Consider the following 25,798-nt stretch of genomic DNA (forward strand, 5'->3'; position numbering starts at 1 on the left):
TTGATTGAGGGGAGATGGTCAGCTTAAAGGGGGCGCTATAATTAAAGGGGGGCTTTATCTCACACCGTGCACGTTAAGGGGATGGGTCTTAAAGTCCCCTGTGTGACGTGACGTTGACATGGCACTGAGATAACGTGATAAAGTCCCTAGAGGCTTTATCCCACACCCTACGACCTTAAAAGATTCCAACCTTTAAAGATAACAATTTTAAGATTATGGATTCCAAATATGAAACACTATAAATAGCTTGACACGTTGATTATTATATATATTGTTTCAAATACTAATAATTCATAATATTTAAAAATATATTTAAGAATATAAAGAACTTATATTATAAAAATCTAGGGAATCCAACCCAATCTTAACCTCAATCCACACCCACCGGTGACACCTCCCACAACGACTGCATCTACCAAGCACCAAACTACATAAAAAAATCTATGACATTTTATTTTGTTTGATGGTTAATTTTAATAGCTTAGTTTGACACTAATGGAATTTTATATATTTTGGGTGACTTTTAATCTATTCAGTTTATTTCATTTTTGGATATGTTTATAAACGAACTTTAACTCGTATGCCTGTATCTATAAGATAAATTATAATCAAGTTGATTCTATTAAATCAACCATAATATGTGTTCAAACTTATTAGGTTATCCTTATTTAAAGTGCAAGTATAACTCATTTTTTATTATGTATGGTAACACCTGACACGATTATTGATTTGTTCCTAACATACTAAATAAATAACACAACTACGTAAATTGAAAACGACATAATTATATTTTTATATAGATGCTCTAACCACCAACTCAAATTGAGATTTAGACATAACTGTTTTGAGAAGGCTCCTCTACAAGAGAGTCCTCTTGTACGAAGAATATGGGAGAAAGATTAATGGCTCCAGTGGCGAAGCTTGAGATTTCTGACGCGGGGGGTCGAAAACGTATATACCTAAAAAGGTTATAAAACCGGGGGTTGAAAACGTATATACCTGAAAAAATTTATACAAAAACTACATAACGAACACTACTGAGCGAAAAGTTCGGGGGGTCGGGCGCCCACAGCCCCTACAAAGTTGCGCCCCTGAATGGCTCAAAACTAAGCAGTGGCATTTTCGTAAATTTTAGAGTAAAACAAGTAAAACAATTGAAGAAATAAATAGAGAAAGGGTATTATGGTCATTTCTTAGTTGAACTCTTTCCCCTTAATTTTAAAACAGCTATAACTTTTTCATATATAAATATTAATTTAAAAAAATTAAACCGTATTAACGAGCATTTCGTTCTTTTTAATTCGAGCAGCCTATTGCTATAGTTTTCTTAAAAAAGTTACTGATTTTGAATACCCATTACGTGATTACATGATTTTGAATACCAATTATGTGATTACGTGATTTCATTGTAGTATGTGAAACCACACTAAGTGATTACGTAATTACGTAACAATAGTTGACTATGTACTATTCTGTGAATACGTGATTTTGAATACTCGTTTTGTGATTTGACTATAGTATTTTATGTGAAACACACTGAGTGATTACGTAATAAACATAATTGTAATAAGATCAGTTATAACAAATCATATTGAATGTGTAATTAAAGTAATGGATTTATATTGAAAGTGTAATCGTGTAATCGATATTTAAAATCACGTACTCATGTGCTGAGTATTTAAAATCACGTAATCATGTAATGAATTAATGTTATTCAAAATCCTGCAATTAAATTTAAAGAAAACTATAATAATAGGCCGCTCAAATTAAATCGAATAAAATGCTCGTGAATACGGTGTAATTTAAAAAAAATGTTATTCAAAATCCTGCAATTAAATTTAAAGAAAACTATAGTAATAGCCTGCTCGAATTAAATAGAATAAAATACTTGTGAATACGGTGTAATTAAAAAAAATATTAACGTATGAAAAACTTATAGCCGTTTGAAAATCAATAAGAAAAGACTAAATTACCCTTCAAGAAATTTCATTTGTCCTCCCCTCAATGTCTCGTACGCTTCATACAAACTTTTTGTTGATCCAACATCTTATTTTTAATAACATTAGTTAATAGTTAATAACATTTAACAATTGTTTTACTTTTTGCACCTTGTCATGCATACACCATCGTTATATTTTATTATAGTTACTTAAAACTATTAATATATAACAAAAAAAAATAATAATAACAACTTGATCCTTAAAAACTAAAACAAAATACAATATGAAAGTATTTTGTTTGTATAAGTTAAAATTTGACTTTCTTATCTACTTTTTATTGTAGTTTCTACTTTATAGTATAGTCAACTTTTTCCCCTCACTCCGACCATCCCAGTCAACAGCTCTCAACTTATACCACCGGCCATCGTCGTTCTTTTCTAATCTTGAACACCTTTTTTACATGTTATGAATTATGATTATAACTTATAAGTAACTTATAAGTGTGTTGTTTACATGAAAAACAATCAAAACTAATTAGATTGTGTTCTTTTTCTTCGTACCAACAAATGCGTATGTGATACAACCTACACATAAACTAGACGCATATCTATGTTGTATACATAAACAAAGAATCGAACTAATTTGTTCAGATTTTTTCAATACAAGAGTGAGAAACACAAATGCTACTTATATCTTTTTTTTAAACATCAATTTTAAGATTTTTAAGATAAATAAATCACGCTGCACTCTACAACTCTACAAGATTTAAACTCTCAGTGTTTTTATCTGTACAACACCTCTTATCATAGAATGTTCCCATAGGGACTCTTATTTTCATTAATCTTTATTTCTTTTAAATTTTTAATATTGAGAAATTGAATAATTTAATTTTCAGCGTACTCCTAATAATATGTATTATGTATGCACTATAAACAGTGACGAAGCTTGAAAATTTCCACTGGAGGGTCGGAAGTCACCGGACCTAAAAATTCTATATAAGTAATTTATTTTTTTTATAAAACCGGGGGTCGAAAACATATATACCTAAAAAAATCTATACGAAACATACATACATAACACTACTGAGCGAAAAGTTCGGAGGGTCAACCCCCCCCCCCCCCGGCCCCTTGAAAGCTACGCCCTTGACTATAAGTTTAACATGTAAGGATCAAATACAAATGAACCTTAACATATAAAATGGTCTTAACATGAGAAATGAATGAAACTTTTTTTTCATTTATTAATAGGATGTTTAATTTTAAAATGTAAAATATATATATAAATTTACTCTAATAGAGTAATTATGTAATTACCCTAAATTAATTATAGTTACTCTACTAGTATAAAACAACATTGTTAAAATACGTGTTTGTTTGACAAGATAGTTAAAAAAAATCCATTCTTCAATTGTCATGTTGAGGGACACTAATGAGTTTTGGGAATATACGGAAGAGTGATGTATAATGCCACTCTGAAGTTGATATTTTGTTTCTTTGAATTATATGTCACGGTTGTGATTTGTGAACCACATAAAACTTGTCAGGCTGGCCTTTTGTGTATGTTACATATAAATGGCAAAAAACGAATTATATAATTAAGGATCTAATTATATGGTTGAAAATGTTCCGTTTTGATTTTGTCTACTAATACTAGGAGACAATTGTATATTAAATCATCATAACTATATTCAAGCGATATAAAATTACTTACATAATCATTGAAGCTTGCCATTTTTGCAAATTAACAGCCATACATTGTCGATGTGATCTCGAAAATGTATCATAATCAGCCATTCAGCCTTGAATCGTTGTAAAATGTCGCAAGGTTCTCGAAAAGTCAAGAGTTCCCAAAATAAACTACTATATTAGAGGTACACCAAGATTTTTAAACGGATCTAGTTGACTAGTTGTATTCCGTTAGCTAGGAATCATGAAAACAAACCCCCTTCGAAAAAACGGGTCTAGTTGACTAGTTGTATTCCGTTAGCTAGGAATCATGAAATCAAACCCCCTTCGAAAATCTGTATTTATTTCCTAAAAAGTTACCCATTAACATTATACAAAACGTAAAGAAACGATTGATATCATAACAAAATGATAGGCTTGTCAAGCATTATACAAACACTATCAATATTTATCGTAACTAATGTATATATTTATCATATCATATCTCCACTGGTCCACTTAGGAAGTGGATACACTTGAAACGTAATTGCAATGATGAATTTCAATTAAAAGAGTAAAATGTCATTTTGGTTCTTGTGGTTTGGCCAGTTTTGTCATTTTAGTCCAAATCTCAAACTTATTACATCTGGGTCCCTGTGGTTTGCATTTTGTTGCAGTTTTAGTCCAAAACTCAAAATCTCTGAATTTTGACTGGTTTGATCACCCTTTTTTGTCCTTATCCGGAGGGGTAGTTTGGGCATTTAATTTTCATTAATGTAATTCAATTATTAAAAAAACCACATAATATAAAAACCCCTTATTTTCTCACACAATTACTTCATCATCTTCATCGTTCCTATCGAAACCCTAACCTAACCAGAGATCAAACCCAAAAAAACCCTAACCCACAGGAGATTGAAGAACGACAATGGTGGTTTGCACTTGTGGAGCCTCAACGTCACTGAGAACCTCATGGACAACACAAAACCCAGGTCGTCGTTTTCACCGGTGCAACAAACCATCAAGCTGCGGATTCGTTGCTTGGGCTGAGCCACCGAAGATTGAGAATCCGACTGTGATGATTCCTGCATTGTTGGACACCATCAAGCGGCATGAAGAGAATGCAAGACAGATGTTTGCTCGGAACATGAAGCTTGAAGAAGAAGCTAAAAAATTGGCACAGGAGAAGAAGATGCTTAAAGTTATCTTAGGTTTCAGTTTTTTGTTGTTCATGTTTTACTATGTTAAGTCTGGTTAGGGTTTGACTTGTGTTTGGATTTTGTAAGTTTGGTCTGTACTATCGACCTGCTAATATGGTTAGGGCTTTTTGTATGGATTTTGTAATGGAAAGTTATCTAATGTGTTGTGCATCTAATCTGTTATGTCAATGTGCCGAAATGTGCCGACATGTGCATCTAACTTGTTGTGCATCTAATGTCTTATGACAATGTGCCGAAATGTGCCGACATGTGCGTCTAATGTCTTATGACACTATGTGCAGTTTACCAAATGTGCACCAAATGTGCAGTTTTCCAAATGTGCAGTTACCAAATGTGCAGTTTACCAATTTGCACCAAATGTGCAGCAAATCTGCACCAAATGTGCAGCCAAACAAATCTGCAAATATGCAGCATTTAACCTAAGAAATGTGCACCCAAATACCAAATATGCATCATTTAACATACCAAAACAGATCTGCAAAGTGCAGTCTTTAACATTACATAAACAGTTTCATGATCTAACATACCAAACATACATAAACAGTTTCATGAACATAATGTACCAAAACATAAGTACCAAACAGTGGCGGATCTAGGATTCACGCCAAGCCGTAACGTTTTATAAATAAGCCGTAACGAAATCGAAAAAACATCAATTTTTTCCAAAATTTACACTAAAAACATCAAATTTTTCCGAGCCAAGCCGTAGTGGAGGTTACCCCCTGGTAACCTCTAGGTCCGCCCCTGGTACCAAACAACCATTAACACTAAAAGTTAAGTAGTTTGACATGATCTAATGTACCAAAACAGTTTGTTGCAAACTGTAAACATCACAGTTTGAAACAAACTGCAAAAATGTCAACTATAGTCCATCTAAGCCTGTGGGCCCCCTGACCTTGTGCCCCTTCCTGACCTTGTGCCCCTGGCTGTGCTTGTGCCCCTTTCCTTTTACAAGTTCTTTTGTTATGCCCGACACCCTTGCAGATTTTACATGTCCCTGAGCCTCCCGTCCTTGGCAACTTACCAGTTGCAGGGATGATGTTGCTGACATTGACCACATATTCTGCAACTTTAGCCTTCTTTTTTTCCTTTGAAGCTGCAACTTTAGCCTCTGCAATCTCCTGTGCAGACTTCTTACGTTTCTTTTTTGGTCTCCCAATTTGGACATGATACTTTGGAGGGATCAAAGTGGTTGGGCATGCAGATTTAGGCCACAAATCACTGCCATTAACTGGTTCTACATTATGCTTGTAAACCTCAACCCAAGACTCAACCCAATACACTAGATGTACCCATTTTTCAGGAACTCCATCACCTTTACCATGCAATCCCATGTTCCAAATACATGCCACTGCATGTCTATATGGGATGCCTGTTAGATCCCATCTCCTACAAGAGCATGTTCTTTCATCTAATACCACAACTCTCTGGTCTTGGTGGTCATTGAAGTGTGTGCTAACCTGAAACTTTGTTCCTCCAGTCCAGATTACAGTGTATTCTGCAGCCTCAGTCTTTGCAGTTTGAAGCACAGCAGTAGCAGCTGGTGTTAATGGGCCTTTGCACTTGCCAATCTTGTTATTCACCACAACAATCTTCTTCATAAGGTACTCTCTGATATACTCAAGGCAGGTTATTATAGGCTTGTCCCTACCTTGTATCAATTGCCTATTGAATACCTCACAGATGTTATTCAGCAAAATATCACACCTAGCCCTGCCTGTAATATTTTCAATTCAATTAATTAACATGATCAAAACAAGTCAACTGAAAACAATTCAAGTGGTAAATTACATACCTGTGAAGTAGGCTCTGACCCAATGTTTGCTTGGAATTTCTTTTAGCCAATCATGTAGTCCTTTGTCCTTATCAAGAACTGCCTTCATAGCCTTTTCAAACTCAGGAACTGTTGATGCAGAGGCACAGTTCCACAACAGGTTTTTGTATTCATCACCACCCCATTTTGATTTCATATTTTCATGTATATGTCTCAGGCAATATTTGTGCTCTGAGCTTGGATACACTTTCAGTATAGTAGGTATCAATCCCTAGCATCATAGTTACAAAATGGGTTAGCATTGTAATAAGAAAATGCAAAACTAACAAGTATATCATTGAACAATAGTTACCTTTTGCCTGTCAGTTATGAAGGTGAAATTACTGTTATGTTCTAGTTCAAGATCATCACCTAAACACTCAAGAAACCATGTCGAACTTGCAGTTGCTTCAGCCTCCACCACTGCATAGGCAACAGGATAAATCCCATTGTTGCCATCCACTCCTACTGCTGTGAGAATCTGGCCAGGGAATGGCCCTTTCAAAAAACATCCATCAAGCCCCAGTATAGGTCTCCCTATCAATTTAAATCCAGCCTTTAACGCACCTAAGCAAACATATATCCTCCCGAATTGCCTTGTTGGACTGCTAGGATTGCCACAAGGTTCAACATCTATCTTAACTGTGCTTCCAGGATTAGATCTGAGAAGCTCCTCACAATAATTCCTGAGATTCTCATACTGAGCCCTATAGTGACCCTGCACTTTCTCCGTTGCCTTCATCTTAGCCCTAAAAACTTGGTGCAAAGTCACTTCAACTTGATATTTCCTTTGAAGATCTTCCTGTAGAGCTTTAAGTGGTATCCCAGGATTGTTTTTCATAGTGTGTTGAATTTTTTTTAGATAACCAGGCAACTGTGCACAGTCTAACATCTCTGGTGTTCAGACATACATGTTCTTTGTTTAGGGTTTTCACAACCCAAGAGCCTGCCTTTTTAACTTTAGAGACATAAAGCATCCAAGGGCAAGTGGGTGGTGTATTCTTTTTAGGGTTAGGCCCATCTTGTGAGGGCCTAGTTGTATTTTGGGTATTTCCAGATTTACCCTTAAATGCAGTTGGTTGAGAGGGTCCTCTAGCATTTTTTTCACAACTACTCAGTTTTGGAATCCCACCCATACATATCACACGGAATCTGATGTTGTCATTCCTTGTAATATGGAGTTGTCTCCGAGTTTCAATTGCATGATTCTTGACCAACATCTTAATACTACCCTTATCAGGAAATGACTGGCCAAGATAAAAGGGACATTCACCAGATGTTTTAGACCTTCTTTTGTCTTTCCTAACACTCCTACAAGCTCTTTGAAGAGTTGTGTCACCATCTGAATCAGTTAAACTTTCAAAGCCATCTAAATCCACCTGATCATCATCCTCATCTACATCAACTTGTTGTTCATATTGTTCACTAATTTCAGCATCTACTTCAGCATAATACTCTTTCATATCAACACTATAATCTTCCACAACATTATCTTTATCAATGATGTAATCTGGATCTTCATCATCCTCATCCTGACCCACCTTATCCTTCCTATTCTTAGCCTTTACATTTTTCCTATGAAATGACTTAACACGTTTGCTAGGGGTGGTCTCTACACCTTCTGCCTTTTCACCCTCACCTGCACTACCTTCACAGGATCCTTCATAACTACCATCATCACTCTGCCATTCACTATCTTCATCCTGATCACTATCCTCACTGTCTTCATCCTGCTGATCACTACCCTCATAACTTCCCTCATCACTAAGGTCTACGTATTCAGGTTCCTTTTCAACATCCTTTTTTGAAAACCTGCTAACATGTTGAATATACACCTCTAGCACCTTGTTTTTTTCAACATAACTAATCAATCTCAATACATCCCTATCAGTGCCTAGCGACCTTAAACCTAACATTAAATCTTCCCCTGGAACCCTAAAATGGTAAACCACAACATCCTCTTCTGAATAACCAAATGCTAACAACATATCATTCGTCACTATGATTGAAAACATATCAGAATTCACATTATCAACGTAGTCTACCTTACCCCCGACGTATTGAAAATCATCCTCATCAGTGAAATCACCACCATGGTTCACTTTCAGGGTGAATAAATCGGGATGATTTGCTGTAGAATAAGAAAATAACTTTCAATCAGAAACAGGGGTTTTCAAATCCAGCTTATCAACTACAAATACGTACCGTATTTTACTTCTGGATCAAAATGGACGCCTTCTTTTCGAACACAGCAGCTAAAATCATCCCCATCGTCATCTATCAGAATCGCCTTGGCAAGAATGAAGATCGTCGGTTGAAGATGATGATGATTCGCCTTGGGAGAGGGGAAGATGATCTGAGATGAGAATAGGGTTTGAAGATGATGATGTAATGTGTGTGCGATTAATAAGGGGTATTTATATTATGTGGTTTTTTAATAAATAAATTGATTTAATGAACATTAAATGACCAAACTACACCTGCAGATAAAGACAAAAAAAGGGGAGTTCAAACAGTAAAAAATGAGGGATTTTGAGTTTTGGACTAAAATGGCAACAAAATGCAAACCACAGGGACCCAGATGTAATAAGTTTGAGATTTGGACTAAAATGGCAAAACTGGCTAAACCACAGGGACCAAAATGGCAGTTTACTCCAACTAAAACTCATATTCCAATTTCTATTACCTGTTTTTTTATAACGACTAACTCACACATTCTTTTCAACCTACTTCTAAATTTACACACTTTGTCCACTTGTTTATTGATATGCTAAAAGTGGTCTAAATAAATTAACTAAATTAAACCCTAAATTAGACACGCTAAGTTTAAAATTTATAAAAACTAAGACTCTCTAACCTAGACCACACAACCGGCAAGTGTACCGGTCAATGTAGTATTACTTAAATAAGTCCGAGTATCGAACCCATGAGACTCTCTAATTACGTTTACTAGACTCTATAGACTTGACAGACTGACACGACTAAATTGATTTTATATTTTGAGGGGGGGAGGGTTCTAAATATCCTGAAATTTCGATTTAAATTAAACTAATTAAAATAAACAACTAAGACACGACTTAAACGAGATTTGAGATCAGTGATGATGAATAACTACCTAGGTTGGAATCCCAATGGATATCGTATTGTTTCTATCAGATGCTAATGTATTAGGGAACCGAGATCTTTAAGTGCTAAACCCTAAGAGAAACAGAACAAGAACCCCGACCCTTATCGGGAAGACACCTATGGAACTCTAAAAGGCTGTTAAGAGTACCGATTTATTAGATTCCCCTACGGTTATCTAATTATCTAGAAAAGTACCTTAAGGTGATTAACTACCTCACAGTTGAAAGTCTAAGGCAACTAAGGACTTTAATTTAACTCGGTAAGCAAATAATGAAAGGTAAGCTAAGGTGATATTCTTACGAATTACCAAACCCTAGCAATCTAACTATAAAGACGGACCAACAATCTCTCACCTTACGGATATAAAGATTAATAGAATATTAAATCCTATTAAAAACCTTAATCACAGTTCCTACAGAAAATCCTGCAGAATTAACCGTAAACTAGTCATTAACACACATTCTATGACCTAACTAGCATTCATACATGGAAGACATCCACAAAAACGCAAGTGAAACATGTAATCAGATTTAAACAAGATTAAATACGCATAAACATTAAATCAAGAATCCAAAGTTTGCTACTTTTCAAGATAAACCCATAAAACACATTAACATCTAATAAAAATCCATACTTTAATAAAAAGTTCATCACAACCTAAGTAGTCTAGAGAATTTTAGCCAAGAATCATAGTCTTAAAAACAACAAAACAAGGTTTAATAACTGAATTCATCGAATTAAAATAAAGAACGAAGAAACGAAACAATTCGGGAAGGTAAAACCCATCAAGTGTTCAATCCTTGAGCTCCTAGCTTCTCCTCGATGATTCCGTATGATCAATCCTTGAAAAACCGGCTTCTTAATTCGTCCCAACAGGTATAAAGTCCATTAGGGTTGATTAGGGTTCTTAAAAATGTATTTATACATGTCCAAAGGCCCAAAACCCTCAAATCTGCGCAATTTGTTGGGTCGAGAGGTTTTGGCGGCCCATGAAAGGTATGACTGAGGTTATCGCGGCCCATGAAAACCTAAAAAACCTTATTTTTGTCACTGTTTCATCTCTCGATCATCCGTTCACGTCCTGGTACTTGGTTTTAGCATATTTTAGCTCATTTTACACTCTTTTAAACTCATTTCATTAACCCAGACCTGTAAAACATAAACGAATCAAAGGTATATACATTGACATTCTAACTAAAACCGAAACTAAATCTAACGAAAAACGCACAAAATATACAAGATAAATAATGTATTTTGCTATACATCATTTATGTAAAGGTGCTCATTATTTTTTTTACTTATACATTAACACCATTTGCCCATATGTGTATCTATATGACGTGCTATTCGTCCACATTATACGTTTTCACTTTGTTGTTTGATATCTTACTAAGAATGTTGTTAGTACAATATGTTTGATCTGTTGTTCATTAAGTTATGCATATGTATGTTTTCATTTGACCCTTTATGTTCGGATATTCATTTGACTCTTTATGTTTGGATATGTCTGTGTAGTAGGGGGTCTAATTGGAAGCAACCCCTTTACCTATGAGATAGAGGTCATGTGTGCCTACATCTAGGTCTCCAAACAACCTGAACACACATGAATAAGGCCTTGTTCATGTTCATTAGTTAAGGAAATAAACGTGTTCACGAACTATTCATGAACACTTACCGAATGAGGTTTTTTGTTCGAGTTCGTTCATTAATGAAACGAACATGTTCCTCCTCGTTTGTTAATTTGAGGTAACAAACATAAACAAACACAAATGGACACACAAACAAGTGTTAAGGAATGGAAGGAATGGAATTGAATACAAATGAACACAAACACGTATGCGATGATATAGGTGGCGATGAATTGTGAACCCTAGGGTCTGTTTGGTACGGGGTAATGGAATGGACGAGGGAATGGAATGGACGAGAGAATGGAATGAACAAGGGAATGTAATGGATTATTACCATTCCATGTCTTGTTCGGTTACCATGTGGGAGTGGAATGAATTATTATTGTGTATTGTTTGGTAGGCAAGAAAAACGAAAAAAATAAAATCAGCGGTGAGTGGTGGTATATGGTAATGATTGTTGGTGGCGGCGGCGACGACGGCAAATGGCGGTGGAAGCGGCGATGCGGGTGGTGGTGATCGGGGGGTGCGTGGAGGCAGAGGCAGCGGTGGGTGGCGGCGGCAGTGGTTGGTTGTGGCAGTGGTGGTGGCGTCGACGGTGGTGGTGGGTGGCGGCGGCGACTGGCGGTGGCGGCGATGGTGATTGGTGGCGGCGGTGGGTGGTAACGGTGGTGGGTGGTAACGGTGGCGGGTAGGTGGCGGCGGCGGTGGCTGTCGGGGTGACGGTGGAGGCGTTGACGGGTTGCGGGCGGAGGCGACAATGGCGTCGGTGGTGGTGGTGGGTGGTGGCGAAGGTGGTGGGTTGTGGTGTTGGTGATGAATGGTGCTAGATGAGATGAAATGAAAAAAAAAACATGGGGAGTGGATGAAATGATTTTGAGGGAATGGAATGCCTCATGGAATGGGTGATTCCATTCCATTGGCCAACCAAACACCTCTTTCTTCATTTCCTCATAATGATCCATTCCATTTCGTCTCTCATTCCTGCATACCAAACACTACCTAAATTATACGAAAGGTACATAAATATGATCAACTATGTTATGTAATATACAATACACTAATATTTATTAAATATTTTATCTGTGGAAATTATAAAATATTTAAATAATCTATAAAGTTAAAAAACCCTAATGAACTATAAAAAACAAACGATCACTTTATCGAATGTTTACAAAAATAAACAAATAAAAGCCACCTCTCTTTTATATCCGTTCATTTAACTAAACAAACACAATTTCTTATTTAAACAAACGAACTCGAATGCTTCACAAGTGTTGTTATGTAAGAGCATTCACATCCATTCCACTATATTTTCATCTTAAATTACACTAAAAAACACTATATTTTTTTTCTCCCTTTCAGTTAAATAATATTTTTTTATACCTTTATCATTACGTTTTCTCTCTCCTCAACTCACAACCACTTTCAAAATATATTAAAAAATTATAGGAGGTGAACAGTGTCCCCACAAATATACAGATGAACAGTAATATTTTCTCTCTCCTCCACTCACAACCATTTTTTATACTTTTTATATTTTAAAAACACCCCACACATAATTTGGTTCTTTGGATGTGAATGCTCTAATTATTAACAAAATAAAAATAATCTGATTTCAAGCCCTCTTTTTATACGGTCTTTAAATCAAACTAGGGTTCTTGAAAGTTGAATGCAAACGTGGAAAACGAGAATTGATAACGAACGCGGTGAAATCGCACCAATAAATAAGCTCGTCAAACAAATCAGATATTCACTGATCCCTCTACAGATTCCCAATTTCCCTCATCCGCCGTCCTTCTGGTGGTCACCGGCCGGAGAGATTTTCTCCCAATTTCCTCCACCACATAAAAAGCTCGACTCGAATCACAGTGCGGGCCCCACATATATCATCTCATACAATTCTTATCTTTACTCTCCTCCTCTAATCTTTACTCTTTTGTCATCTTATCATTCACCTAAAAAAAAATACACAATATTCCCCTTCTTATCCCCCCTTCCTTTCCTCCACCCTTTCCTCTGTGAGCTTCATTTCACCGCCTTGTTCATCGATTGAACTCATAAAGTTTATATCTTTACTCGATTCGAACAAGGGTTTCTTCCCAATTAGGGTTTTCGTGTTATGGCGGTAATTGAGGCGCTTTTGAGCATTATTCAAGGACCCAATTTGTGGAACGCGTTGCCGGATCTTATGGTGTTTGTGGCTCCTCTTTGGGTTGCGGTTTTGTTTGGGGTTTTGGTTGGGTGGGTGTGGCGACCCACATGGGCTAATTCTGCTCTCAATAATTTCACAATTCCGGCAACTAATTATCCCAGCTTTGATTCGTTGAAATCTCAACTACCCAGTTGTTTTTTTTCGGTTTCGGATAATGGGTCAGTGGAGGATTGTTCATCTGGGTCTGGTTCTGATAGCAGGTGGTTAAAGTTGTTGACTTTTTGTGGTTTTGATTAATGTGGTTGTGTATAATTGGTTAAAGATTGTGTTTAGTTGAGTAAAATTGTTGACTTTTGTAGTTTTAAGTAATGCGGTTGTGTATAATTGGTCAAAGGTTGTGTTTTGTTGAGTGATTGAGTTTGATTTTTGTGTGTTTAGGTTGTCTAAATTGGATGGGGAGAATAAGAGTTTTGTTGGGGAAGGTGATTTGAAGCATTTGGGTAAGCTTGTTGCAGAGAAAGATGGAGGTCCTGCTTGGGTTAAGATGATGGATAGGTCTACTAATAATATGAGTTATCAAGCTTGGAAGAGAGAGCCTGAGGTAGTTTTTTTTTTTTTTTTTTTTTTTTTTTTTTTTTGTGTTATGGCACTTGAAATGAACAATGTGTGATAACTGTGATTGGTTTTGTTTTGGTATGTGAATTTGTGGATATAAAGACCGGACCTCCACAATATCGGTCTCGAACGGTTTATGAGGATATGAGTCCTGAAATGATGAGGGATTTCTTTTGGGATGATGAGTTTAGATTGAAATGGGATGACATGTTATTAGAAGCCGAGACGATAGAAGAGTGCCCGAAGGATGGAACGATGGTGGTTAAGTGGGTTCGTAAGGTATTATACGCATAGATATGTTTTTGTGTTGATATGGTTTTAGTGTGTTTGCTAATTAGGTTATGGACTTATATGTTACAATTGGTCTTGCAGTTCCCGTTTTTCTGTAGCGACAGAGAGTATATCATCGGTCGTAGAATATGGGAATCGGGGAAAACGTACTTCTGTGTTACAAAGGTAAGAAAATGAAGATACTTTTGATGTTTTAAAACTGGTAATGCCCACCCCGCCCCCCCCCCCCCCCCCCCCCTAATGTTCATATGAAGGAACTTGTGCTAGTAATTCAAGTATGGTCATTTCTTGATTATTGGGATTTTATTCCTAATATCCGATTACATATAAAAACCGAAAGTTAAAATTTTACTTGTTGCAGGGTGTACAATATCCGTCGATACCACGCCGTACTAAACCAAGACGTGTTGACTTGTACTATTCAAGTTGGTCGATTCGTGCAGGTAATCGAACACCCTCATGTTTAAGATACTAATCCCAATAAATTACCAATTTACCCCTGTACCTGCTTATTATAGTATTAACATGATCACTAACTCGTGTAATTAATCAACCAATAACTATCAGTTGAATCGAGAAAGGGCGATGGACAAATGAATGCATGTGAAGTATTGCTATTTCATCACGAAGACATGGGAATCCCATGGGAGGTAGCAAAGCTCGGTGTTCGTCAAGGAATGTGGGGAGCCGTGAAAAAGATCGACCGCGGTCTACGTTGGTACCAAAAAGAAATCGAATCCGGCACGCCTTTAACTCACTGCGCTTACATGGCACATATCTATTCAAAAGTTAGCACCAAACGTATGAAATACTTAGAGAACGCATCAAACGATTCACAGGAAATCGAAACAAGTGAACCAACAACAGCGAACGATGAGAAGCCGTCAGGGAAGAATGTTCCTAAGCTGTTGGTTGTAGGCGGAGCCATTGCGCTTGCATGCACCATTGATAGGGGGCTGTTGACGAAAGCCGTAATATTTGGAGTTGCAAGAAGATTTGCAAAAATGGGAAGAAGGTTGTGAATTGTGGGTCGGGTATACTCTGTCTTCTGACTTGGAATATAATTGTATTTTGTTTTGAATTTCTATATTCTGTTAGATTCATGTTGCAGCGTATGATCATGACAATGAGAGTATGATAGTATTCGATATTCATGTATTTATTATAGATGATCCTTCTCATGCTCTGCTGAAATAACATGAAAATAATATTTTCTTTATTTACCCGCCATCGTTTCATATTTTGTTGGATAGTATTAAGCCCAACCCTCACCCCTGGGCACGCGTTACAGGGGCATAAAACTGTGCCAAATAGAACTAATGTTACACAACCGCTAACGACCATCAACACTGAAATTGCGGCTTGTTAATCCCAAGAAATTAGACTGAAACGTGAAAAATAGAAAATAATAACTAAGTTATTTTAGGGACCTTATGTTGCGGCAGACCTGTCAAACAAGAAAAAAGTAGGCGACGTAAAAAGGTTAACCCACACATGCACGTTGCGTCGTGTTAACTCGTAAAAGTTAGAACGAAACGTAAAAACGTTGAACCACACAAGCACGTGTTAACTCGCAAAATTTAGAACGAATCGTAAAAACAAAAAAATTGCAAAATATGAAAGTGCAAAGGATCAAAGTTGAAAGTAAAAGAGTTGTGAGGTTAAATTGCAAAAGATGAAAACAAAAAAAAAATTACAAATAAACTAGTGGGATTACCACGTGCTTTGCGGGCATTCGGCAGGTACCGATTTGATTCGTCATGTATCTCTACCGAAATAAAGAACAAGGAGGAATTTTTGCCCGTGTACCGTATTGATGTGACACGTTAACATCTTTCGATAAAAGGCACAATGCAAGCTAACCCTTGTTACAGGTTAAATGCAAGTTGTAACCCAATGATCTTTAGATCAATTGGAGTAAAGTCTTGTATGTTTTTTTTGGGAGATGCAGGTTCAACTTCCGCTTGGTGCAGAGTGAGGTACTAGTAGGCGATGATATGAGACCTAGGCAAACCTGGATTCAATCCTTGAGCCAAACGGGTTTTACCGGTAATTTCATCGTCATGCATACGGGCGAGTGGGTTATCGGGTTTCCCTGGAATTGGTGGACTCGGGTTACTCTCAGAGTACTCTGTTTGGTCCAGTTGTAACTTCACTTTTGCAATGACCAGTTACCCTACTATAACAGTATAATTAGGGTTGTAAACGAACAGAACGTTAAGCGAACAGTTCGTGAACCGTTCAGCGGGAAGTTCGTTTATGTTCGTTCGATTAGTTTAACGAACGAACACGAACAAAAAATTTTGTTCGGTTAGCTTAGCGAACGAACACGAACAAAGGTTTCGTTTGTTCGACTGCGTTCGTGAACGTTCGGTAATATTTTCTGTTACGTTCGTTTACCTCCGTTCGTGTTCGTTTAATTATATTTAAAAAATAATAAATAATACACCTTTTATCTAAACATATTTCTCGTCAATAATAAACCACTATGTTTTGTAATTCTAATATTTTCAAAACAATTTAAAAAATACATATAGTTACCACTTACCATAGATCAATGTTTATGATATAAATAAATATGGTCAAATTCAAAGAAAACAAATGGGAAAGAAGTATTTATTTAGTTAATATAAGATAAGTATTGATTTGAGGATACATTCAATGAACAATGAATGACACGTGTCCAAAAGTTGGTTTCTTTTATTATAGTAGATAGATATTGAAAACTTGAAACACTTTTTTTTATGTTAGCTAAAATTTGGACATTTAAGAAATTTTTTGGGATAATTATGTCCAAGTAATTCTGGATAACTATGTCTAAGTCGTTAAACTTGATTATTCGTTTGGTGGTTGTAATAGACTTCTTGTGTTATGATATATAATTTGATGGTTGTATTTAAGTAGTTATGTAGTTACGTATCTTAAAGCTTGCCTTTGAAACGGGTATCTTTTCCCGTTTGGTCGTGTATCACTCGAGTTGCCTATCATTTACAATCCAATTGATCATTAGGACTTCATCATATATGACCATTTTATCAATACTTGCTAACAACCATTCATGGGGTTTTGACCAAAGTTTTTCATGAATTATTAGCAACTAGTTTTCACTTAGGCATTTTAGCAAACATTTTATGGGCATAATTCTTAACCTACTCTTATTAGCTTAATTTGTCAATTTTTTACCTCTCTATCTCAATTCAACAAGTTCACACTTCCGTTTACAATCAATTAACATGTAGATTTCAACTATCAAAGCTATCACATAATTTATTGCACATCAATTTGGGTTTTTTCACACTTAGGTTAAAACCAACTTCACATTGTACTTGAATAATCATCTAAACAAGTCATGGATCAAATAAACACATAATTAACGATTAGGACAATCATAATCATTCATACAATCATCAAAACACATATTTATGGTGGTTAGGTCACTAGACCTTCTTATTCCATGAATTTCTCCTAACTAGAGAATTCCACCAAAGATGAAATTACGACATACCTTATGTTGTGGTGATGTTGTCTGATTCAAATCTTCAAACATGTAACAAAACTCTCTTTGATTCCACCCTTGTTTTCCAGATTTTATGTTTGAAGGTTTTAAGGGGTTTTCTCCCCTTCTCTCTCTTAATTAGGGATGAGCTCGGTACCGACCGGAACCGAAATTACCGGGTACCGAAATCCCCAAAAGTAGGTACCGGTACCGAATATACCCGGTATGGTATGGTTCAATACCGGTACAGTACTCGTATTTGAGGGTAAAAACCGGTACCGAACCGGTACCGTACCAGACCGGTACCGAAAATGTCAAAAGTCGGTACCGAAAATGTACCTGGTTCGGTAAATTCGGTACCGGTACCATTTTCTCATCCGTACTCTTAATCACCACACACACACACACACACACACTTGTGTGTGTTTTGTGTTTTTCATCTTTAAATACCCACATCTTTTGTTCATGACCCATTTCAGCCCCTATGGTTTGGTTTTATTATAATTAAGCCACCATCTACTTATTTTACTAACAAACAACATGTTTTTAACTAGGTTAACTATTCCTAGTCACTATACTTATGATAATTATTACAAGTATATATAATATCAAATATTTTTGGGGTGTAACAGAGAAACTTAAGGAGCATAATATATACGTGCATTATCTTACATAATATGATCTTGAAGGACTGGGTCTGATCCATTTGTGCCGACTATGACGGTTTTGTCCAATCACTGACACCGCCCAATCTATGTTGCTATGAGAAACTTGCTATCCATTATAAAGTACGACATACGGAGACACATTTGATATTCAAGCGGATTTGTAGAGCATCTATGGACTATGGTTGAATCTCTCAAATGATTATGATGACGCCGGTAAATCGGTAATGACGAGTAGAATAATTGTAATTTTCCAACTGTTTGTTTCAATGTTTTTGTTTGGCATGAATAATTTTTAGTATGCTTTTTAAAATTTGTTGTGTCAATGTTTACAATAAATATTTTAAAATCAAAAAATAAATTAAATTGAATTGGGAAAAAATTGATTTAGGGGCTTTATACCACACCAGTTTAGACCGTGAGGTATGGTAGGACTTGAGTTGACACGCGGAGTTGGAGCCCCCCACCGGTGAGTGACGTGTCCGTGGGGTATGACGCGGCTTGGGTTGGGGCGTGGCTTGGCAGTTTATTAAAAAAAATTACAAAAAATTAAAAAAAAATACACACAGCATTAAAAAAAAGCCTAAAATTTTATTAATTACAAAATAAAAAAAAACCTAAAAACGATTACAAAATAAAAAAAAACCTAAAAATTACAAAAAAACCTAAAAACGATTACAAAATAAAAAAAAAACCTAGAGCGTTAGGTAAATTTCAAAAAGCGCGAGCTTGTCGAACGGCCTTCGCTCCTTGCCCCGAAACTCAATGTTCACCACCGCCACCCGGTCCTTGTGGCTTAACTCACCGCTCGGAACGGCTTCGTAGTAGGCCTTGAAACGATCAAGCTTGGGCCGTAGCTTGCGCCATTTATGTTGGCACGCGTTTAAGTTGTGCAGGTCGTGTCCGACGTTATGTCGGTAGCTTGCGAAGGCTTCCGGCCAATATTGTGTTTGGCTGGGTTGTCGCCCCTTCATAGCGTCAACGACGCTTGTGATGAGAGCTAGCTCTTCTTCGTGGGTCCAAGAGGCCATCTTCTTCTGGTTGGGGTAGCGGGTTCGTGGGATCAAGTGGGTTTTGGTTGGGGTAGCGGTGGACAGCGATGGTTTGGGATGGGGAAGCCGGTGGGGTTGGGGTTGCCGCTTGGCTTGGCCAAACGGTTACAATCTAAAATTCAAACTACCCCGCCCCGCTATGACATGGCCAACAAAGCGAATAGGAGCCCGCCACATAGGATGGCTAGCCCGCCCCACGCCCGACTTCAAACTCCCGCCCCTTGGGCCACGCCCCAACCCAAGCCCACCCGGGGTGGTGGCTTGGGCGTTTTCCCCCAACCCAAACCCCAAACCCCACAGTCTTAGTTAAGGGTGAGGGGCTTTAAAACCCACTACCTACATGGCGCAGATGAGACAAAGTTGGTTTATTCCATACCACCCGGCCTTAGGGTGGACGGAGTCATGGCAGGGACTTTGATCGGGGACCAAGTTTGCCGAGCGGTGAATGGATGCCGGCCTTTTTTCGGTGTTCGGTGAATGGTTAAATCGGTGTATACTCACCGCTGCGACCTGCGGGAAGAGGAGGGAAGGAGGTGAGAGAGGGGGTTAATAGTGGGCCCCATCCTTTTTCAAACAATCACAATTTTTTATTTTAAATTCTTTACCACTCTCCATGTGTTTGAATCATTGCCGGTGTTTGAGTGCAAAATGGGGAGTTGAACGGGGACTTGACATGACATGACATGATATTATTGGCTAGAGAATAACTCAAACACCCTAAAGTGATTTAACGAATTACTCCACCCTTGTGTTTATGATAATAGTGAGGTGATACTACACGATTACAAGGTTCCAAAGTACTCATATTGAGCACCCTAAGATCTTACGATAACCAAAGATGATGGTCATGTATAATCAAACAAACAAACAAATACTTATACACATAAATATCAATCAGTACAAGTTATACATCCGATTGTTTTACATATTAATAATCACTCATCTTTCTCAATAAAAGAAAACAAAACTTGTTTAGATCCTCAACAAACCAGGGACTCAAAGCAGTGAAGGCCATCAAACTCCGGTGCCCATCGTGCCGAAAAACCGCCCTTGCTAGGGGGAACCGCGGTGCTACCCTCGGCCTCATGTTTCACCTTCTTTTGCCCATCTTGAATGGTAGTACCAGCAGCAGCAGCAAGAGGATATTTGGTGTTGAAATTCAAAGATTGGCCCGAGGAACCGGTAGATAAAGCATTGAAGGAACTGAAGATGGAATTCATATTTGAAGTTGTGTGAAGATTGAGTTGGAAGGAAAGGTTTATAAACAAGGAAAAAGTGGTTATCTATCTCCTTGCACTTTTTTGAACGTGTGATGATATTTTAAAAAGATCAATTGGATTGAATGAAGTTAATGGAAAGTAGATAAGAAATCAGTGTACCCAAATTGCAGCCAATTTAGTGTTGTATATCGAGCTGCTGCTTATCAGTATGGGACCAGTGCTGTCAAATAGGTTGGTTTCTTCTTTTCTTACATAATTTATATACATTCTAAGTAGGGGTGGCAACAAAAACCCAACCATGATATTTTGGGTTATTTTGGGCCTTTTTATAGAAGGAAATAAGTCAGAATGGGCTGTGAATTTAGTAAAGATGGGTTAAGATGGGTTTTAAAATAATCATCTAAATTTTAAGATGGGTCAGGATGGGTTTTAATTCTCTAACCCAAAAACACGCAACAGACTTCATGGATTCAAGTTGAGAAAACCCTAGTAGTCAAATCGATCAAATCCACGCGAAATTCAACCTCACCGGAACCAATTTCTTCAACCAGACTGGAACCCAAAATACAATACCTGTTCTTCAAGAGGAACCAACGACAATTGGGGATTAGGGTTCATAAATCTCTCCATCCTGTGATCAAATTCCCAACATCATCACGTCATTAGGTTTAATGTTTCTTGTGAATGTATAAATTTGTTGAAACCATAAGATTATACATTCAACACAGCCTATTATTTTATGTTGCAGCAACTTCTTTGATTGAGAAATTGAATTTGGAGAGAGGGTTCATGAAGTGATGAGGTGTATGGTGAGAAATTTTGTGGGGGGGGGGGGGGGGGGTGTTGAAGGAGGCTGTTGGTATGGTTGTTTAGACGAGGAACCGAGGTTTGGAGCTGTGTACTCGAATGTTAAACTGTTTTGTTGGTGTTGCAGTGGAGATGGGTTCGGTTGAAGTTGCACGTAAGGTGTTTGATGAAATGTGTGAGAGGTGCGACTCCGGATTCTTCTACTTTCAAGATTTTGATCACCTGCCATTGCAAAGAGTTAATGAAGTTTCACTAGTTGATCAGTGGGCCTAGGCTCGCACCTGAGTGAGCCTTGACATCTATACATTGTGTTTGTTTGTTTTTATATTAAAAAAGACAGACTCAATGTCTGTTCAACAAATAGGTTTATTCTCAATTTCCAAGTTATCTGATCTTAATAATGGCTTTCATGAGTTGCTGTAGATTTTTCATTGAGATTAGTATTGATTTTCTTTATGAAATATGATTGTGCTTTCATGATGAAGAACACCTTAAGTTTGCTACAATCATGGTGACTCATGGTTTTCTTGTTGTTAATAGTCTGTTCCTGGTTTAGGTATCTTCTAAAAAGAGAAAAGAAATCAATCCTCCACCTGCAAATAGATTTATAGCAAGATACACATTATCACCTTGTTACTATTTCATTTTTTTTTTTTTGGATTTTTTGATTTTTTTTAATTTTTTTTTTTACTTTTTTGTTATTTTCTGATTTTTTTAAAATTTTTTGTTGATTTTTTTTATTCTTTTTTTAGTTTTTTTATTTTTTTAATTTTTTTTTGATTTTTTTAAATTTTTTTATTATTTATTTATTTATTTATATTTTTAGCCTATCATGCCTAAATCCATCTTGACAAAAACCCATCTTGACCTAAACCCATCCTAACCCATTTTTTAATAAACCCATCCTAACCCAAACCCATCATAACCCATACCCATCCTAACCCATTACCCAAACCTACCCAACCCACCCATTTTGCCACCTCTAATTCTAAGTTGTTAAATACTAAAAATGGTGGTGTAAAGATTGATTTTTAAACGTTTGTAGATTGTCACATGTTTAAAAAGTTAGCGGCTTTCTTGAATGGTATGTGTGTAAAAAACTTGTCCTCGTGGGTGTTGGGCGACATTCTTTAATAAAGATCAATAGGTTGTCTCATGTAATATAACGTTTATTTGTTTTGTCCTATCTTGAAGTCATCACTCATCAGCGGAGTGGTCACAACTCTCGACCAGTTGGTGTGGGGGGGGGGGGGGGCAAGATGAGCATACAGTTTTCCTGGCAAATTAAACGTTTTGGTACCCGACTACAACCAGTCCTAGCTGGTACATTACTCTTTCTAGCAAACAAATTCATACGTGCGTTGACCGACACTCCTCCTAGGCAAGGTCTGTTACCCTATCTAGCGACCCTTCATGAGAGAAGGTTTCTCAACGCCATATCATATCATGTCATCCCAACATAAAGCTAGTCTAACTATGATTCTTGTGGCCATTCATAGGAGCGGTGTGATTCGAGATGAATATATATATTATGTCACTCCAATGTATAAGTTGTAGTGACTAGTAACCCACGTGTTATACATAATCTCTATTGTGTTGTCTTCTTTAAGGTAAGTTTCACTTTCCAGTTTCAATAGATGCACTACAACAACCGCACAAATCTTATAAAATCACAAAAAGTTGGCCTTGAAAGTGTGCCGAAATTACAAAGTGATGGCTACTCGTGTGCCTTGTCGAGATATTCCAATGATTGGTTGGTTATGGGCTTATTTTACAAGATGTTTTTCATTTGTTCATCATAATTTGACTCAAATAATCCAAAATAAGCTTTTATAGTTAGTTTGAAAAATGAAACTTCAAGTGCTAGTATGGTAACTGAACAAGAATGGAACTTCAATGAAGTCCCTTCATTTTAACAAAATATATTAAAAAATTTACATTTAAAATTATCTTTCATCTTGCTCAAATAAATTAAGTCTTAGAGCTACCCGTGTTTTGTGTTTACTATAGAGTATTGCTATTTTTTCAAACGTGAAGCTTTAAAAAAAGAAATATATATATTTGGGAGTTAAAAGTCTAAGATGGAGGTGATACAATTTTGAAAAATATATGTTATAAAGAAAAATATATGTAAAAGATGAGGGACTAGTTATATATATTTTTTTAATCGGCGCCAGGAGGAGCGTCTCTCAACTCTCAATTAGCACGGATTTTCTTCCCCTAACGGCTCATAAGTTCAAAGACGTTTGATTAAAATGTGTTGACGGAATCACATTATGCATATGTGGTTTGATGTTTATCTTAGTTGTATAAAAGAGAATAAAAAGTCCCCATTCAAGAATAAATTTTGATTTTCAATGCATAACAAATTTTAGATAGAGAGTTGCAATTTACAAATGCAACCTAAACACTTGTATGTTATCTTTGTCAAATTTAAAAACTGGGACACAGAGTGTGGGTTTAAGATTAAATATAAAGTCTCTTATTTTAAGAAGTTATAAAAAAACATCAAATGCACTTCTATTGACCTTATTCAAACGGCATTGGAACCGTTTCACCTAATTTTATGATATGAGATTTTAGGTTTTCACTTTTAAATTTATAGTTTGTAGATTTTAGAATTTTTATTTATATCATTGTGTGTTTTATATATTTGTGTTATTGTATCTTTTTTCGACTCATTGTGCCTTTTTTCCTCGATATTGTGTTATATTTTGCGACCCATTGTGTGTACACTTCTTAGATTTAAACTTTGTAAGATAACTTTACCCTATGAGTTGAATCACGTAATATCTTTTTATTATAAGACCCAAACACGTTTTAATCATAAAGACGCAGTGGAAATACGAGCCTTAAAATTTCTTTCTTTATAAACGTCTTGACATACTTGAAAGCCCATTTTAAAATAACTCTTTTACAATAAATACATCCTTCGTTCTCATTTAAGAAATAAAAACATAACTTATGTTTACTAAATTACATAATCAAGCATTCCCGTACAACCTATCTTGTGACTCAATCTTCGACCGCTTACACCTCATGATGATGATCTGTGATTCCGTACACCCTGCATTCACCACATATATTCACATCGTTAGTACTTGGTGACATTATATATATAATCTAGGATTCTTAATTATAGGATCACGTCACGTTCTATCTTCATATACATTCTATTTGGTTATCTTTCTGAATTCAAGCATTACATCTCGATGTTTAACCTTCAATGAGTCAACAGTAATGTACCTGCATTTCATTTCATTCTCAAAGGCAACACAGTTAGTATCGTTAATACTCGTGTATATTTACCCCCTCTATACATACATACACACATACAAGTCTCACTCATTCGAATACATATGGTTTAATAACACACATACATATTATCTAATCCAAAATCTTACATACTATTAGAATAAGAGCTCAATCATAGCATTGATTTGTAACATAATATTGTAAACCATTTGCTAGAGCATAATTATAGGAGGATTCCTAGGAATCGTACCATTGAATATAGGAGGATTCCTAGGATGACCATTGACTTGTAAACATTATATATTGATTGTAAATAATGAGATGACACACACAGACAATTACAAAGTCTAACATGGTATCAAACCTCTAAACCTCCTTCCCTTCGATCCTGTCCCTCTTCTTCTTGAACCGCCGGCCACCATCTTACTTTCTTCTTTTATTTCTTTAACCAAAACATGGACCCGAAAACACATCCTGCCATTATCGTAACCAATATCAAAACATTCATCCCTATCACCCTCGAAATGGACACCAGCCAATACTCCTCTTGGGCTGAACTTTTCAAAATCCATTGCCGTGCGTTTCAAGTGCTCGACCACCTCTCCCCTCGCGTCTAACACATACAACTTACATTCTCACATATTCATACTAACAATTCTTAGTCACAAACTACTATACATACAAGTATCGTACATACCAATCTACGCGTATACTCATTTCTATTCGTGTTTACTAATGGATTCCATCTACTAACATACAATTAATCTATTCATACATTCCTACATATTTATTTCGTTCCCACACATACTTGCATACACGCCATATTCTTACCCGTACCTCATAAATTCTCTTTA

At 36.5% G+C, this 25,798-nt stretch overlaps 2 protein-coding genes across 2 annotated transcripts; both read left to right on the forward strand.

Moving 5' to 3' along the window:
- The first annotated feature begins 4,532 nt into the window (after positions 1 to 4,532).
- LOC110932409 lies at positions 4,533 to 4,862 on the forward strand. The gene has a single exon (XM_022175746.1). It carries the CDS (start codon positions 4,533 to 4,535, stop codon positions 4,860 to 4,862), a length of 330 nt encoding a protein of 109 aa, XP_022031438.1.
- An 8,288-nt stretch (positions 4,863 to 13,150) lies between these two features.
- Positions 13,151 to 15,672, forward strand: LOC110930384. Its single transcript, XM_022173685.2, has 6 exons — positions 13,151 to 13,803; positions 13,982 to 14,144; positions 14,261 to 14,437; positions 14,531 to 14,614; positions 14,811 to 14,892; positions 15,017 to 15,672. The coding sequence occupies exons 1-6, from the start codon at positions 13,511 to 13,513 to the stop codon at positions 15,469 to 15,471; spliced, it is 1,254 nt and encodes a 417-aa protein (XP_022029377.1). The 5' UTR covers positions 13,151 to 13,510; the 3' UTR covers positions 15,472 to 15,672.
- The last annotated feature ends 10,126 nt before the right edge of the window (positions 15,673 to 25,798 follow it).

Source organism: Helianthus annuus, chromosome 3 (genome assembly GCF_002127325.2).
Source record: "Helianthus annuus cultivar XRQ/B chromosome 3, HanXRQr2.0-SUNRISE, whole genome shotgun sequence".
Classification (NCBI taxonomy): Eukaryota; Viridiplantae; Streptophyta; class Magnoliopsida; order Asterales; family Asteraceae; genus Helianthus; species Helianthus annuus.

Bases quoted from the DNA above. Each gene is read 5' to 3' on its own strand.
- LOC110930384 (XM_022173685.2), top strand. From the start codon at position 13,511: ATGGCGGTAATTGAGGCGCTTTTGAGCATTATTCAAGGACCCAATTTG. The intron at 14,145-14,260 runs GTAGTTTTTTTT...GTGGATATAAAG, and splicing joins CTTGGAAGAGAGAGCCTGAG to ACCGGACCTCCACAATATCG. The intron at 14,438-14,530 runs GTATTATACGCA...TTGGTCTTGCAG, and splicing joins TGGTTAAGTGGGTTCGTAAG to TTCCCGTTTTTCTGTAGCGA.
- LOC110932409 (XM_022175746.1), top strand. From the start codon at position 4,533: ATGGTGGTTTGCACTTGTGGAGCCTCAACGTCACTGAGAACCTCATGG.